The 16,316-nt window shown below is 40.6% G+C and overlaps 1 protein-coding gene across 1 annotated transcript in view; it reads right to left on the bottom strand.

Annotated features, from left to right (window-relative positions):
* Positions 1-16,316, bottom strand: part of exosc10 (exosome component 10) — a 68,851-nt gene that overhangs the window by 47,896 nt on the left and 4,639 nt on the right. Inside the window, exons 6-9 of the mRNA XM_084333842.1 lie at positions 16,167-16,275; positions 16,010-16,085; positions 5,583-5,693; positions 3,826-3,969 (exon numbers count right to left, since the gene is read on the bottom strand). Coding sequence (XP_084189968.1) covers positions 3,826-3,969; positions 5,583-5,693; positions 16,010-16,085; positions 16,167-16,275 — 440 coding nt within the window. The remainder of the gene's footprint in view (positions 1-3,825; positions 3,970-5,582; positions 5,694-16,009; positions 16,086-16,166; positions 16,276-16,316) is intronic.

Here is a 16,316-nt window from a genome sequence, read left to right as displayed (position 1 = left end):
TATATATTTAATTTTTTTATATAATTGTTTTTCGATTAGTCGACTAATCGAAAAAAATAAGACAGATTAGTCGACTACCAAAATAGTCATTAGTTGCAGCCCTAGTGTCTAGCATGTTCCGTTCTTGCATAGTTATTAGTTGGTAGTTGAATATAGGTTGTTTTCACCCAAAACAGCTCTCTGGGAAAAGAAAAAAGGATAGCCGTTTTTGTGAAGCAAGAATCTATTCAGTCAGAAAGGTATGATCTGATATGACTATGAACACATGGAATATCTCAAAAGACAGATACAGATCACTAGTTTCATAAGTGAAATTTTTCTAGTGTCTAGCATGTTCCGTTGTGTCAACAAATATAGGTTGTTTTCACCAATTTGTGAAAGAATAATCTCTTCAGTCAGAAAAGTGATTTGACCCTTTTATTTAGATGTTTACATTATAATTAGTGCTGTCAGGCGATTTTTTTTTTTTATCTAATTAGAGGATTTGTAATTAATTAATCGAATTAATCGCATTTTAATCGCATAACCATTTTAGGCCTGATATTCTATAATCATATTTCTCGTGTGTCCGGATGGCAGAATTCAGTACTGTATCTACAAAACCTTCCGTTTAATCATCTTCCATTTACTTAGATTTTTCAGGTCTGGTCAATTTAGCATGGTGTTATTCAGTCAAAGATAAAAAAAAATTTAATTGCTATTCTAATTTGGTTCATTACAATTTACTCAAGCCTAGTAACAGACGCAGTATTTCTGACACTGGGAATACATTCCCTGAGATCCATAGATGTCCCTAGAATCAGATACCAAGAACATGCAAATGGTCCATATAAAGAAAAGTCTGTAAATGTGTATTATACGTTCTTATGGAATGAATGAGATTAAGGGTGTGTTCACACCTGAAAGTCCGGGGATAGTCCGGACTTTCCGTGGATAGCCCGGACTTTCTGGTCGACCAAATGTGAAAATGATACATTGTTTGCTTTTGGTCTGCGTTCACACTACCCTGTTTGGTGCGAATCTAATTTGTAAACAAAGGACATGCTGTTGCCAAGTCGTTCATCTATTGGACTAGCACTCACACACGTAAACAGTTGCCGCCAGCGTATTGACACACCTCGCCCACACGCCGACTGTTTAGATTTGTCTAGCTGTCACTCTCATGCCTGGTTGCTATGCTTGTTGCTATGCCTGTCACAAGTGACGTATTAACATTTGCGGGTTTAGCGCGCAAGGGAAAGAGCCTTCACCTCGTCGTTACCCCACGTTGATCCTCGACTCATTGCTGTCTTTTTTTATTTTTATTTTTTGCCGCTGTGAGATACAGACAAGGCTGCTAATGTGAGGATGAAGTTATTAGGTGGAGTTGCGCCTGCGCGCTCTTTGGGGAAGAGTTGGGTCGCGACTCGCGCGACTGCTCATTCATCTAGAGAGACAGAGAGGAAGAGAGAGACTGTCCGCGCGCGGCGCCAGTCTAGAGAGACAGAGAGAGAGAGAAAGAGAGGCAGAGAGAGGCAGAGAGAGAGAGAGAGAGAGAGAGACTGTCCGCGCGCATGTCATTAATTTGAGTTGGGTTGCAACGCGCGATAATTTGCTGTGTAATTAATTAATCTAATTAACACGATAAACTGACAGCCCTAATTATAATATATCAAATAATATATACAAAACAGGAAATAGCAGCATATTTACTGCTGTTGGCTGGCTCAGAGCACAATACTTTATCATAATACAAAATGATAAAAGAGAAACGTGCAACTTGTTCAAGCTTAGTCAGGCTTATGCACACATGCTCATCAGTAGATCCAATACATTTCAAGGTCAGGCTTGTGCAGAACACGGGTGATAAAACAAAAAAACACAATCAATAAAATGTGTCTACCTGTACCTCCCCTCTCATCATAGCAGTAACACACAGTAACAGACTCTAGTCTGGCACTGTGAAGAGACATGAGGTGTAGAATTAGCGGGAGGCCTCAAGGTGTACAATCCCCAAAAGTCCTAGGCTAAATAACTGAGTGTCCCACGGGTTTCGAAGCATTTACTTTGAAAAAATGTTGAAAGGCGGAATAGGACTCCGGTTCTATTTTGTGGGTTTTTCAAAGGTCCATATACAGAGAGAGAGACAGAGAGAGAGAGAGAGAGAGAGAGAGAGAGAGAGAGAGAGAGAGAGAGAGAGAGACGGAGATCATTGTCCGCTTCCATTCACTGTGCTAAGCTAGCAGTATAATGATAGAGAATAATATAACATAATCATCCATACACACGTACCACTACCCATAGACACTAGGGCTGACCTTCAAATTTTTTTTGGAATTCGAAGCTCCGGGCCGAGATTCGATTTAAATTCTAAGCTTAAATTTTTTTTTATTTTAATTTTTTTTATGTTGTGGGACTTGTACAGCACTTTGTTCAACTTTGTTAGTGCTGTAAAGTTTACACCTTTTTAAATCTTAGACAAACAAAACACTTTGCCTTCATGAAATATTGTAAACAGTCATTTTAGGCTTTATAAAAGCAGCACAATGAACACAAATCTGTCAGTGCCAAGTCCGACCTCATCTTAAATAACAAACAGCATTGCTTGTTGTACTGGTAGTTAACAAAGAGAGGCAGAGTTGATTTTGCACAAAAAAATAAAAAAAATTCATATTCATAATTCTCTTCCACAGACCACTACCACGATCACGTGATATCGGGGAGCCCTTGTATAGTCTTGTCACTTGTGCTTTCGTTTGAAAATGATCACGTGAATTCCAGTTTCTCTCCGAGTTGAGAGTTCTGTTCGGGACTGTCCAGTAGCTCAAGAGCGCCATCTAGCGTAAACCACTGAGAAGACCATAAAAGGGTTGGGCATCGTTTGGATTTGAACGATTCCGGTTCCGATTATCCATTTCGATTCCTGTTCTACACAATTCTCGATTCCGATTCTTTGAGGTGCAGGTCAAAACAGGTCACAGCTTATTTCGCAGGAGATTTTTAATTTTTTTTTGAAAAATCTTAGAATTTTTTCCTTACTATTCACATTGTCAGTTGACTTGATGCAGTTTAATTTGGTTGCTGTACTGTAACTAGGGTATTAATTAACAAAGTAATTTTTTTTTAATAATCGAAATTAAGAATCGAAATGAAAATATGTTCCAGAACCTTAAGTTAGGAAGGAACCGGTTCCTATTAGAACCGGTTCTCTGTGCCCAACCCTAAGACGCATATATGCGGCTTTGGCGGTCAAGTGCTGGATTTCAAAGGACGCATAAATGCTTATTTGGCGGGCAACGTGTTAACAATCTTAGAAGAATGATTCTTATTCTTCTTTTGTATTTCCATCAGACAAGACACTTTCAAACATTTAACTGCCACCAATGAAATGTTTCGAGGCGTAAATGCAATCATTCAGAACTGATTATTTCTTGTTATCAATCTATTCCATTCAGTTAATTAACAGTGACACTCATAGTGGCTTAACATGCTACATGACCCATTAGCGATCACAAAACTATTATAGTTTCTTAGGTTATCGTTGCACTTCAGACAACAAGCTAGACATTTTATTGGAAGTGTGTGTACAGTTCAGATGGGATGTGAACCTGAATTAATTATTGAAAAGAAATTGAAAATGTTTAGCTCATTCAGCACCTTCTTGATGACCTTATTATGGCCAAGTCACATCTATGGATCGGGCCAAATCGCCCCGTTCCAATGGCAGAGTTCAATCTGGGTTTAGTACCACCAGGCGTCCCTGACAGGGCAGCAGAAACCGCAGGGTTATAGCATAACAACAGGGTCTGCGAAAGCCTTGTTCAGTAATAGAAAGATCATAATCACCTTGACGATAGCAGGGTCTGTGAAGGCCTCGTTCAGGACGTACATCTCACTACGCAGCTCCAAGGTGTCTATGATGAAGTCCTCCTCTCTGGTTGAGATCTGCATCAGACAGGTGATGCCCAGGTAACTCCTGTATGAGTGGTGCTGAGAGGGGGAGAGGCAGGGATTCAACCAATCAGCATGTGAATAGGTCTCAAATACTATAGGTTATCGTTAACCCTTTCACTACCACTACCAAATGGTTAACCCTTTCACTGCAACAATACAGAAGGTTAACCCTTTCACTACCACACTACCGTCTGTAGTGTGGTAGTGAAGGGTTAACCTTCTGTAGTGTGGTTGTGAAAGGGTTCATTAAACTATGGGTCTGGACTCATAATGGGTTGTGGGCCTGAACCAAATGGGTGCCCATATAAACAAGAGTACTGGTTTGTTTTAATGAGTCTGAATCCAAGGGTGGGAGAGTACATGTACTCATTGTGGGTGTCCACATGACAAAAGTAGCATACTATGTTTTAATAAGCCAGAGTGCCGCAGTGAGGGACTACAATTACTCACTTTAGGTCAACCCACATGACTTGAGCACTATTACCAGTATGTTTTAATGAGCCAGAGTTCAAGGATCAGACCAAACGTATTCATTTGGGTTGTGAGCCAATAATAACATATGGTCCTATGGGGATTTGAATCACTCGCCATATTACACAGTGTAGTTAGGAATTTATTTATTTGCACACTTCTGAGAAATACATACATAAAAGCATTTCACCAAGAGTATCAAAGCCCAGAGAGTCAGCTATTTGCGGCACCCATGGAGCAGGTAGGTTAATGGATGGTAAATGGTGCATTTATATAGTGCTTTTATCCAAAGCGCTTTCAAATTTGTTCCTCACATTTTATCCATTCACTCACACACCAACGGCAGAGGCAACCATGCAAGGTGCCAACCTGCTCATCGGGAGCAGTTAGGGGTTAAGTGTGCTCAAGGACACTTCGACACGCTGCCCAGGAGGAGCGGGAATCGAACCGGGAACATACAGATTACCAAACGACTGTTCTACCTCCCAAGCCACTGTCGCCAGGTGTTCGGTGTCTAGCTCAGGCACACTGTGGGCTAGATCCACAAAGAATGGATTGCACGGTGCTAGTTGCACCCTTACTTACAATTAATTATGAATTGAAAATGGGGGACCCTGATGTAAACGAGACGAAAGTCTTTCTCTGGTCTGCATCCCCTTAACAATTGCGTGTATTGAGCCGTACTGTATTGTACCCATTCTGCAATCTGTTAATAAAATGTTCAATCAATCACATGCGCGGTGATTGATGGAATGGAAATTCCATCAATTCATAATGAATTGTAAGTAAGGGTGCAACTAGCACCGTGCAATCCATTCTTTGTGGATCTAGCCCTGTGTCTTTGTGTCGAAGTGTCCTTGAGCAAGACACTAAACCCCTATGTGCTCCTGATGAGCAGGTTGGCACCGTGAATGGTCGCTTTGGCCGTCGGTGAGTGAATGTGTGAGTCAATGGGTGAGTGAATGGGTGAACGTGAGGAACAAAACATCTTTAAATCGGTTTGGATAAAAGCGCTATATAAATGCACCATTTACCATTTTTACTAAATAACTACGTAGAATTAACTCCTTTTTTTGGTGGGGCAAAAATAGATTACACTGCAAATGAGAAAAAGATCTGTAGATTATGTTTGGGTCTGATAACCAAGTAAATATCACTGAACTTCCCCAGCCCTGTACCTCCAGATCCACTGCAAATTCAGACGTCTTGCACAGCTTCTCGTTAAGGGCCACCAGGTTCTCCAGAGTGTCGATGAAAGAGCACTTGGTCTCCACCAGGGGTCTGTATAGCTAGAAATGAGGAAACGTCAATGGTTAATTCTGTGAAACGTAAAGACGAAGGCTTTTCAAACTTGCCCGAGAGATACACCAGAAGTACACGTTGTTATGAATTCTGAGATAATAGTAAGGTTAAATATATATACAGTATGTAGAGTCATATGGATAGTAGGGTTGCACAATACACCAATACTAGACAAGTATTGCGATACCCAGCGTATTTTCTATGAGTTGAGTGGCTGCGTGACCGGAGCAGTGTGTGTGTGTGAGAGCGAGTGCACGCTTTGCATAGTGGGCGTGTCAACAGTGTCAGCTGAATACACAACAAGGCATAGGGAAAATGAGTGGTGCACGATATATCGGCCGCCGATATGGTAAAAAAAAATTACACATCGGTATCGGTCCGACATCAAAATAGGGCAGATTTTTTTTAATAATTCTCTTTTTTTTATGTTTTGGTCTTCAATTGTTTCAAAATATCAGTCATTTCTGAAAATAAATTACAAAAGAAAAAGAAATGCGTTTTCCACTAGGACCACTGGGTCCTTGTGATTATCATAAAAAAGTGTTTTCTATACAGAGATATCGACATCGGTAAATATCAGTATCGGCCAGAACAGCAATATTAATATCGGTTATCGGTATCGGCCACAATTTTCAAAATCGGTGCATCACTAGGGAAAATAGTGACATACATCCCTGAATGTCTTATTTCATAATACAAAATGAATGAAATGAATGATTCTGAATAGACATTTGGATTAAAGGTGACATGTACTATAAATGTCATTTTTCAGTCTCTAGCATTGTATTATAGTAATAGGAGTTCGTATCAATGTGTTTTAGTGTCTAAATACCATATTGGCGGATTGCTCTGATTCAGCTCAGCCCCTTTCCTCCTCCAGTAAATCAGGCCATTTTGATTTGAACGGCTGATATACGTCATACGGCCGCTGGGTAGCAGACAGTGATGTGATTGGCTCTGTGGTTGTAGCTAATGCCCGCCCACATTCTACCTAGACTGACTGTACACAGCGAGTGGAAACCATTTCCTCATACTCTGCATGGGGAGAGAGAGAGATAGAGCACTTGGGGGGGGGGGGGGGGGGAACCTGCCTGCCGCGCCACACACCCGCAAACGGGAGATTGAAAGAAAGAAAAAAAAAACCACAAGCTGCTGCGGACTCTCATCACCGAGAGGGAGAGAAAGGTCTCCCTCTCTCTCTCTCTCCCTCTCTCCCTCCCTCTCTCTCTCTCCCTCCCAGTGCAGACTGTGTGGACTGACTGTCACTCAAAGTGCTTATGGGCGGAGCCAGGCCATAACAGCCTGAAATCTTGAGGCTGAAAAATGATGGTTTTGAGTACTTTATTAGAAATATAAAACAATGCATTTTTTGGAAAAAAAAAACCTTACAAATGTCTTCAATAGACTAACAGGAATTGTGTAAAGTTGCCCAAATAGTGCTAGGAATATCAGTACATAGCCCCTTTAAACCAAGTTGTATGCAGTGATGAATGGTCTTTCTCAGCGGAAAACAAGTTACTTAATGTTGCACTACGCATGCTTAGCTTGCTAATGTTAGATAGCAGTATTGAGCCAAGACTCTACGTTTTGTTTAACTCGCATTTGCAACTAAAATCTCTCTAGATTAGCTACATTGTATAACCCAGCAGCTGTATCAATCATTTAATTATTTTCACTTATTCAAGTTAACAGAATAAAAATATTATTAATAAAAAAAATTCCATGTTCTGTCATCTAATATATTACATTCCATTACTTTGCCTGATATTTTAGTATTTTTTCCATGGTATCGTTTTAGAACCAGTATCATACTTAGGCTGGTATCAGTATCGATGTAAAAATCTTGGTATCGTGACAACACTGATGTATAGTCTACTGTATTTCACACATCTTTCCGTCACTATCCACTGGATGTGAGGTCCTGTTGTCTTTTTACCAGGGATGCACCAATATGAAAATGTTGGCCGATACCGATATTAACCGGAGTTATGCGGTGCGTGAATAATACACACACATTTACGCTTATAGCAGACTTAACTTAGATAACATTATCTGGCCATCCCCTTTCCAAAGACCAGAGATGGGATGAGCGCTCGCTAGGGATGGGTACCGAATTCGGTACTTTTGAGGTACCGAACCTTAACACGTCGGTACTACCGAGTATCGAATCAAGTGAGAAACCGAAAAAAAATAAAAAAAAATAAAATGTATTCATTATTTTTTTTATTTTTATTTTCATGTCAACGTTCACACGCACAATATATGCTTACCTAGGATTTGACTTGATTCAACAACAAAGCAGTCGGAGCAATGACAAGCCGAAAACTGTCGAAATTGTAGTTATTTGAAGTTTGGATTTTTTTTACGACTGAGGTAGGTAAATAAAATTTCTTGACTAAAGTACCGAAAAAAGGTACCGTTGGGTACCGGTACCGGTTCAAATGTGAAAGGTACCCATCCCTAGCGCTCGCGCACACACACACACAATTTACGCTTATAGCAGACTTTATAACAACTGCCCCTCACTGACTGGAAAGGCAGGCTATAGTGGGAACAATCCGCCGTCAGTAAGCCTTCAATTACATAGTTAAACAACACAGAAACCACCAAAACAAACTATTTGTTCTCGCCTACACTGCAAGACAAGCGATTCGCTTCCGCGGCAGAATCCAGTCAAACGGATATAAAGTACAAATAAAAGAAAACAAATGAAAGAGCTCTTCAACAATAACTCACTGTCTAGGTTTCATTCAAACCCACCTAGCTCTAGGGCTGACCTTCGAAGCTTTTTTTGGCAATCGAAGCTTCGGGGCCGAGCTTCGATTTTAATTCGAAGCTTCGAAAAAAAAAAACATGTACAGCACTTTCATAAACGTTGTTGTTTTTAAATGTGCTCTATAAATAAAGTGGGTTGGATTAATTAATTAAGTAGCCCCTTTCGTGACTGAGCCAACAAGGTTTCACTCGGCTGTGTGATTTAATTCAAGGTGGATCGCTGTTTGAACAACTTCAGATTTCATGGGAACTACCAATCCCCCAAATCAAGAATGTTTAAGATGAATGAAGTAAGATTTTGATTATTTGAAATATGGCCTGTGTAGACTAAACTATGCACAGTGTTGTGAAGGGCCAGATTAAACCGAATATATATATTTATTATATATATATATTTAATTGTATTTGTATATTCTCTAATATTCCCTGATATCCCTTGTATATTCCTTGTACAATATGCATTGAATATCCATTCTAGCCTACTGAACATCCCATAATAGTCTCCATTCTACTATTGGTCGAGACCTTGGTGCCAGGCTGCCATACCCCCCAGACCCAGTTCAAACGTACCGCTCAACATGTACGAACAAGTCCTAGTTCCGCGTAGGAATCTGGCTACCGCACCACTAATGGGACTATTTGTTCATAGTGCGTATATATACTGCGCTACTAAAGTAGGACTTCCTTTTCAGTCCAGTTTCTTACCCTCCAATAGAGTGACAGACGTAAAGCCTCCCCGCGACGCCACGTGTGGGAGTAAGGCCAAGTTCGGCCTACCATCGGTATTGAGACATTGTGTATATTAATATTTGAATAGTCATATTTGGCACTATATCGTCGAGTTGGACGTAGTCTATTAAGCTAATAATAGTCTGTTAATATATAGTGCTTCGTGCGGTGAGAATACTACCGTAGTCAGTACCCCATCGTTTCGGGCAGAGAACTGGCTGCTTATCCAGGCTGATCGACCCCATGTGAGATTGCACCCGAGGAGCCCCAGAGCCGACGAGCGAGTGGACCTGTATACCGGATTATTCTACCGACGACAGCCCGCCTTCCCAGGCACGGATTATGCTTTGTATACGTTGATTATTCCATGGATAAAGACCCCCGACACTGCCGTGTGTTGGAACCCCCCCCCCCCTGGAGAGGACGCAAGGTGAGGAGACGCTCTGCAAGACGAGGTCGCTTCACGTCTCTCCTCCGTGGACCGGAGGACGCCGGCCCACAAAGAGTCCATCTGCTTTCATCTGCGGTCCAAGCAGCGTTTCCGTTAGCCGGTAATTACCGGTATTTGTCCGGCAAAATCTCTTGAAGTCCGACATATTTCATCTCTCCGGTCTTAATGTCCGGTGAAAATAATTCCCTGAGTCTAAGCACAATTTGATTATTTGAATTGTATTAAAATAGGCTAAAATTAAATAGCCTATGCGATGAACGAAACGATCATTACATTTGTTTCCTCGTTGCTTCTAATAATGACAACGACGTTGTCAGTGAGAGCTTTAAAAACATAGGTCTCGGTTCGCTTCATCGGACCAAACGCGAACCAAATATAGGAAGTGATTATTATTACCACTGCTCGCAGCACTCACTGCAAAACAAGCACACTGCATCTAATCTCTCTATCTATCTATCTATCTATCTATCTATCTATCTCTCTCTCTCTCTCTCTATCTATCTATCTATGTCTGTGCATCTTGGGAAGAAGGAAGAAAAAACGCGGCTTATTATTATTACCGAGGCGCGCGGCTTATTATATTATTAAAACGGCTACTTGTGGGCACTCATAAAAACACCGTGGTCTACAAGTTGTTTAGCGAGAGGATGTGGTAATGTGCTTCAATAGAACAATGGATCAATGCCATGTCAAAACTCGGCTCCGCTGATCTGGGCTCCGCAGTACACACACAGACACACACACACGCGCGCGCGCACACACAGGATCGCAGCCACACACACATTTCCACTGTCCAATAGACAAGCGCCCTTTTCGACCGCGTGACATTGAGGTGGAGAGAGTAGTCACGCAAACCACGATAATGTTGCAGTCTCTCTGCTTTCTCAGTTCTTCGCTTGATATAATTAATACAAATGTCCAATATAACGGAATTCGTTAGCTCATAAAAATGTGATTATAACAGACTGTTGTTTAGTGTCGGACCGACTGCCACATACGCGGTCTATTTTATTTCAAGTCAGCAGCAGCACGGAGACGGAGTATCGAGGGACTTATTTTATTTGGAATATATTAATGACTGTATACGCAAAAGTAGCCTAGTTTTAAGTAATAATATTATAAATCTACATGCCTTGAGGATGACATTCTTTATATAGCCTGCCTATCAATTTTTTTAAAGCTCAATAAACTATGACCGGAATTAATCTCATTTGTCCGGTAGTTGAAATCTTGCAGGTCACGGAGACCGGCAACAATTTTTTCTAACGGAAACCCTGGGTCCAAGGATCGCTGGCGCATTGAACGGCACTACAGTGGGTTCACCTGGGATACCCTTGGCCGGATGAGGCAGCCGGACTCTACCCCCCCCCCCCTTCCTACTCCTGTCGGCTTACAAGCGACCGGATTAACCCCCCCTAGTGTATCCAGTCTATAATCATTAAAGTATCATTGCTGTTATTCCTTAAACTATTCCAGGTCGTATATGTACCACCTGCGCCTTCAGAGATTGGACATTCTCTATAGATATACCGACGAATACTCTTGCCATAAAAGTGCATACTAATTCCCATTCATAAATGTGATTGATTTGATTAAGTGTTTGCTCTACACACCATCGCTGTGTAGAAATAAAGACCTATTTCTAATTCGTACATTTGTGTTGGATCCGTTTCATCTACGTGACAGTGTTCATCATAATATATTTATGCCGAGTACTGGGTGGCCGAATATTAAGTACAAAGGTAGTGGTAGTAAGTATCATATCTAGTAATACAGTCAGGGAATTGTACCCCTCAGTTACACACAGAATTATGTCAGTCTACAAGGTCCGGATTCTACATGGTCCGGCAATGTAGACCTTGTAGACTCCACTACAGACCAATTATCAGTGAATGTTCATGCATTTTTAAGAAGGGCAACTTCCACAAAAAAACAAAGAACTCACCAAAACATCTCAGTAGCACCTTAACTAAATTTTATTTCCTATTTTGTTTATTCATCCCAGTATCTTTCTTTCTTATGTGTGGAATTCTACAAGGCATGTAGGTGTATATGTATTTGAGGATGATATCCTTCAAACAGGCAATAGTGATGATATAATTTGGGCAGTGCTGAGCTGGGTTAATTTCCTCCAGTGTATTTGTCCCCCGGCCCCACCCAATGGCCTCATGCGCGCACACACACACACACGCACGCACGCACGCACACACACATCTAGTCATTTAGCTGACGCTTTTATCCAAAGCGACTTACAAGTTCTGTACGACAAGACAGCAAGAAGGGTACAACTCTATCAGCTGAGTAACAATGTTTATCAAAGTGTTGCGTGTTACAGTGTAGGTTAGTTTATTAGGAAAAGTGCATGACAGTAAGGTTAGTCACGGTTAGATTTTTTTTTTTTTTTTTTAATCATTTCAGATAATGGTTGAAGAAGTGAGTCTTTAGTCGACGGCGAAAGATTGGATGGGATTCGGCTGTCCTAACTGGGATGGGTAGTTCTCACACACACACGCACGCACGCACACACACAAATCGAAGTAAAAAAAAAAATAGTAAGTTAAAAAAATAGCAGCATTAGTGTAATTCTTGTCAAACCCTATAAATAGCATTTGGAATAAGTCTTTCTTTCCGAATGAATGCAGCATGGTTTATCTATATAGAGTTATCGGAATACTACAGGGTGCGCTGACTGCGCTCCGTGGGGAGCTGTTTTCAGAGATAGGACAGTCTATTTACAGAGAGAACATAATATTAACTAGAGTCCGCTACCCGAGACACATTCTCCTTGATTTGTACTGCAATTTGGGACCCTGAGCGTGTAACAAAATGCACAAATGCCACCCCCATGCACATTCAAGTCCTCTCCACCCTCGGGTCTTTGGCAACCGGCACGGTCCATCGTGATATATTGGAGATGGAACTAAAAACCAACAGGTATTGTGCTTTGTCAGTAGGGATGGGTACCGGTACCTGTGAATTAGGAGTGCACCGATATGAAAATTGGCCACCGATACCGATTGTTCAACTAACACAATCGGCCGATACCGATACTTGAGGCAAAAAATAAGTATTTGTAATTTTTTTTTAATATTTTTTTTATTTTTATTTTATTTTTTTAATGAAACTACTGTATATTTGTATGTGTATGTTTGTATTTGTAGGCCTCTTTACTTACTTAAAAAAAGGAAACATCAAGAAATATGTTTATGGTATCACTATCTCCCAGTATCGTCTGGCGGCCTGCAGAGGGATACTATTTTCTCAACCAGAGCTTTCAACCAATGCAATGGAACCATTTTGATTGACAGTCGATTCGGCCAATTACACCACACCGCTAGCACCCACCTCCTGCTGTTCTTACCACCAATCGGCAAGCGTTTATTCATTTTCTACTTCGGGGGCATGCCGCCATTGATCTGCTTGCGAGAATGCGAGTCAAACTCAGAACCACAACAAGCTAATACGTTAGCTGCCCGGCAGTGCCCGCCGACCAGCGCGCTCCACAGGATGGCCAAACGAGACAATGATTTTACTGCAACAAATGTTATAATAAAACAAAGCCTTTCTATACATTTGTCTGGTTGAAAACTTTATTAACAGATTGCAGAATGGGTAGTTGGGTACGGAATGGAACCGAGCTATGAACGGCTTGCTTGCTATCTTCGGGTAAATACTATGCTGATGTAATTGAACGTGTAACTAACTATATAACGTTAATGCCACAAAACGAATGTTTGTGTCATTTTAACAGCAGATACTTTCTTAAATGCCATCCTCCCGACAGAGCGGTGTTGATGGGGAGCTCTGATGGGTTCGCTTGGTTGTGTTATTAGCATTGAACAGCTAACCGAAAGCTAGCGTTAACTAATGTTAAAGGTTTAGCCATAACGTTACGTTGGCTAAAGTTGGGGCTATTCATAATCCAGCAATAATGGCTGCAGACCTGCAAGCAAAGTACAGCAAGTTGGCAAAGGAGTATTCCAACGTAAATCACATTTTCACCAGTAACGTTAGTCTTCTGCCTCCCGGTAGCTCATGCTGCAACGGAATGGAACTGAGCTATGAACGGACTCGGAGTAATGCCTTGCTGCTACTGTATGGGTAATAATAATATGCTGATGTTATTGTCCGTGTAACACTAACTATATAACGTTAATGCCACAAAACGAATGCCTTGTTAATCATAAGTAGTAACTGATGCAGTAGCTTGTGTGTGTGTGGGGGACGGCGGGCGTTGTGCAGGTAGGTCGCGAGTGAACTTTTTTTTGTGCCTTTTGACGCTACACAAATTGATGGTTATTTATCGGCGACTGCTATCGGCACATTTGAGCTTATCGGCCGATACGGATACCCGACCGATATATCGGTGCACCCCTACTGTGAATTGATACCGGTACCCAACAGTATCTTTTTTCGGTACTTCAGTCTCTAAATCTTTTTTCAAATAACCACCGTTTTCGGCTTGCCATTGCCCCGACTGCTTTGTTGTTGAATCAAGTCAAATCCTAAGTAAGCATATATTGTGCGTGTGAACATTGACATGAAAAGAAAAGTTAAAAATAAAAAGTGTAAAAAAAAGTGTAAAAGAATTAAAAATAAAATAAAAATGTAATTATTATCAATAATTTTATCTGGTTTATCGGGATGACGTCATAATAGCTGATATCGGCCCGATAATCATCGACCCGATAATTATCGTGCATCCCTAGTTTATTTACATTTTATAGATATTTTGTTATTCATTGATTTTTACTTGATTCTAGTTGAATACTATTTTAAAGCAATAAACTGTAAATAAAAGCCACACTTGTAAGCTATCAAATGTTTTTTTATTCCATGTTTATATCTACTTCAGAGCCTGAGAAAATGATTTTTTAGTAGGTGTTGACAATTATTTGAATTTTTTCAAAAAACAGCTTATATTCTGGGGGTTTTAATGCAGTTTTATAGGGCCTTTTTACTAGGCCGATTTATGTGTCAATGGGTTAAAAGGAGACCAGACTCATGCATGTGCTATAAGTATAAAGTATAATAAATCGCAAAAACTTTTTTTCTTAGTCTGGTTTGTTCATTAACACTTTAATCGCAGATGACGTGTTTAGACGTCATTCCTCGCCATGCTCATTCTGCCGAAGACGCCGTAACTCGTCTTTGATATCAATAATTCAAAAATCTGTGATCGAAATCATATTTCTCCTCCGGAGATATGAGATGTACTGGTGAGCTCCACTCAACTGTCAAACGGTTCAAGAGCTCCATCTGGTGGCCGATCGGCAGATCGGCCAAGAGGGAGGGGCGCGCCAAACAGGAAGTGCTCATCCATATGTCGTTCGGGCACTCGCGATCGGTAGCCGGACTCCATCTCAACACACTGGATAATCAATGGCTCGCCCTAACTCAAACAACGTTATTTGGACGTATATAGTATTATACAACCTGGAAATGGTTCATCTATATCAACATCCCATAATCGAAAACTGTCTACTCCAAGCTGATCGTCCAACGGCGCGAGGAACATACGGTAAGATCCAGCGTTATTTTCTAACGTGTTCCATATAAACTGCTCTGATGACCATATGACCCACACTAGACGAATGGTATAACGTTGCCCACGGAATTATAAACGCCCCCTCGCCCATCCGGTCAATATCAGATGATACGTAGTAACTTCTAGAACCACGTCCAGTTGACATTTTTTATCTTGCGCCGATTGCTATCAAACTGTATTTCATCATCAATATAATGCATTTGGAGCTATAAATCAAGTTCTGGAGAAAGCTGCAGAAAACGATAAAAACATACTTATACTTTAGACCATATTTTAGTATGAATATGTGAATGAAAAAGTATATCGTTGCTACACCCTGAACAATGGATATAGGACATTGAATGGGCCATAATAATGGCAATTTAGCAATAGAATTAAAAAAGTTATAGCCCTGCAAAGAAGGGGAACTTCTCCATAGACAAATAGAGCTGGCTAGGGATGGTAAATTATGAATTTAACCCATGGCGAAAAAAAAAAGAGAAATTGAGATCAATCAAGTGTTATATATATTTTTCAATAGTTAACTGTACTGGAATGTACTTGAAAGTACTGCGTTTTACTTTTACCTCGAAAGTGCTTGAGTTTACAAAAGGTCCTTTGCGCTATATATATTATTCCTAAAAAACCTTTGCGCTATATATATATTATTCCTAAAATTGCTGCACTTTGTTAAAAATTGCATTGATCCGTTGGTCTGTGTAGTAGCTAATACAGGATTTTGCTGCTTAAACGTATGTATAATTTATATTCATTGATTCACTTCACCCACCACTATTGAAAACACTTGATATGTAATTTACCTCTGGCTCAGGCCTGGGAAGTAGTTTGTCTGGTACTGTGAGATGATCCAATTCATACTGGTATGGATGAGCAAACCTGCACAGAGAAAAAATCATATAGGGTTCAGATGAGAAATAATGAGTATGTCAACATTCGCTAAAGAAACTACTGTCTCACATGTCCTCCACGTGTTCTTGCGTCCTCTGTTGGTGGATTAAGTCGGCCAGGGCGGCGGGGACATCCAAGTCCTCAGGTCTCTCTTTACGGATTTGTTTGTTGGTGAAATCTAGAATTAAATAAAATAGTAAAAATTAAATGTGTTCTTAA

The sequence above is a fragment of the Notolepis coatsorum genome (assembly GCF_963971535.1).
Source record: "Notolepis coatsorum genome assembly, chromosome: 17".
Taxonomy (NCBI): Eukaryota; Metazoa; Chordata; class Actinopteri; order Aulopiformes; family Paralepididae; genus Notolepis; species Notolepis coatsorum.
This window is presented reverse-complemented; position numbering and strand designations above follow the sequence as displayed.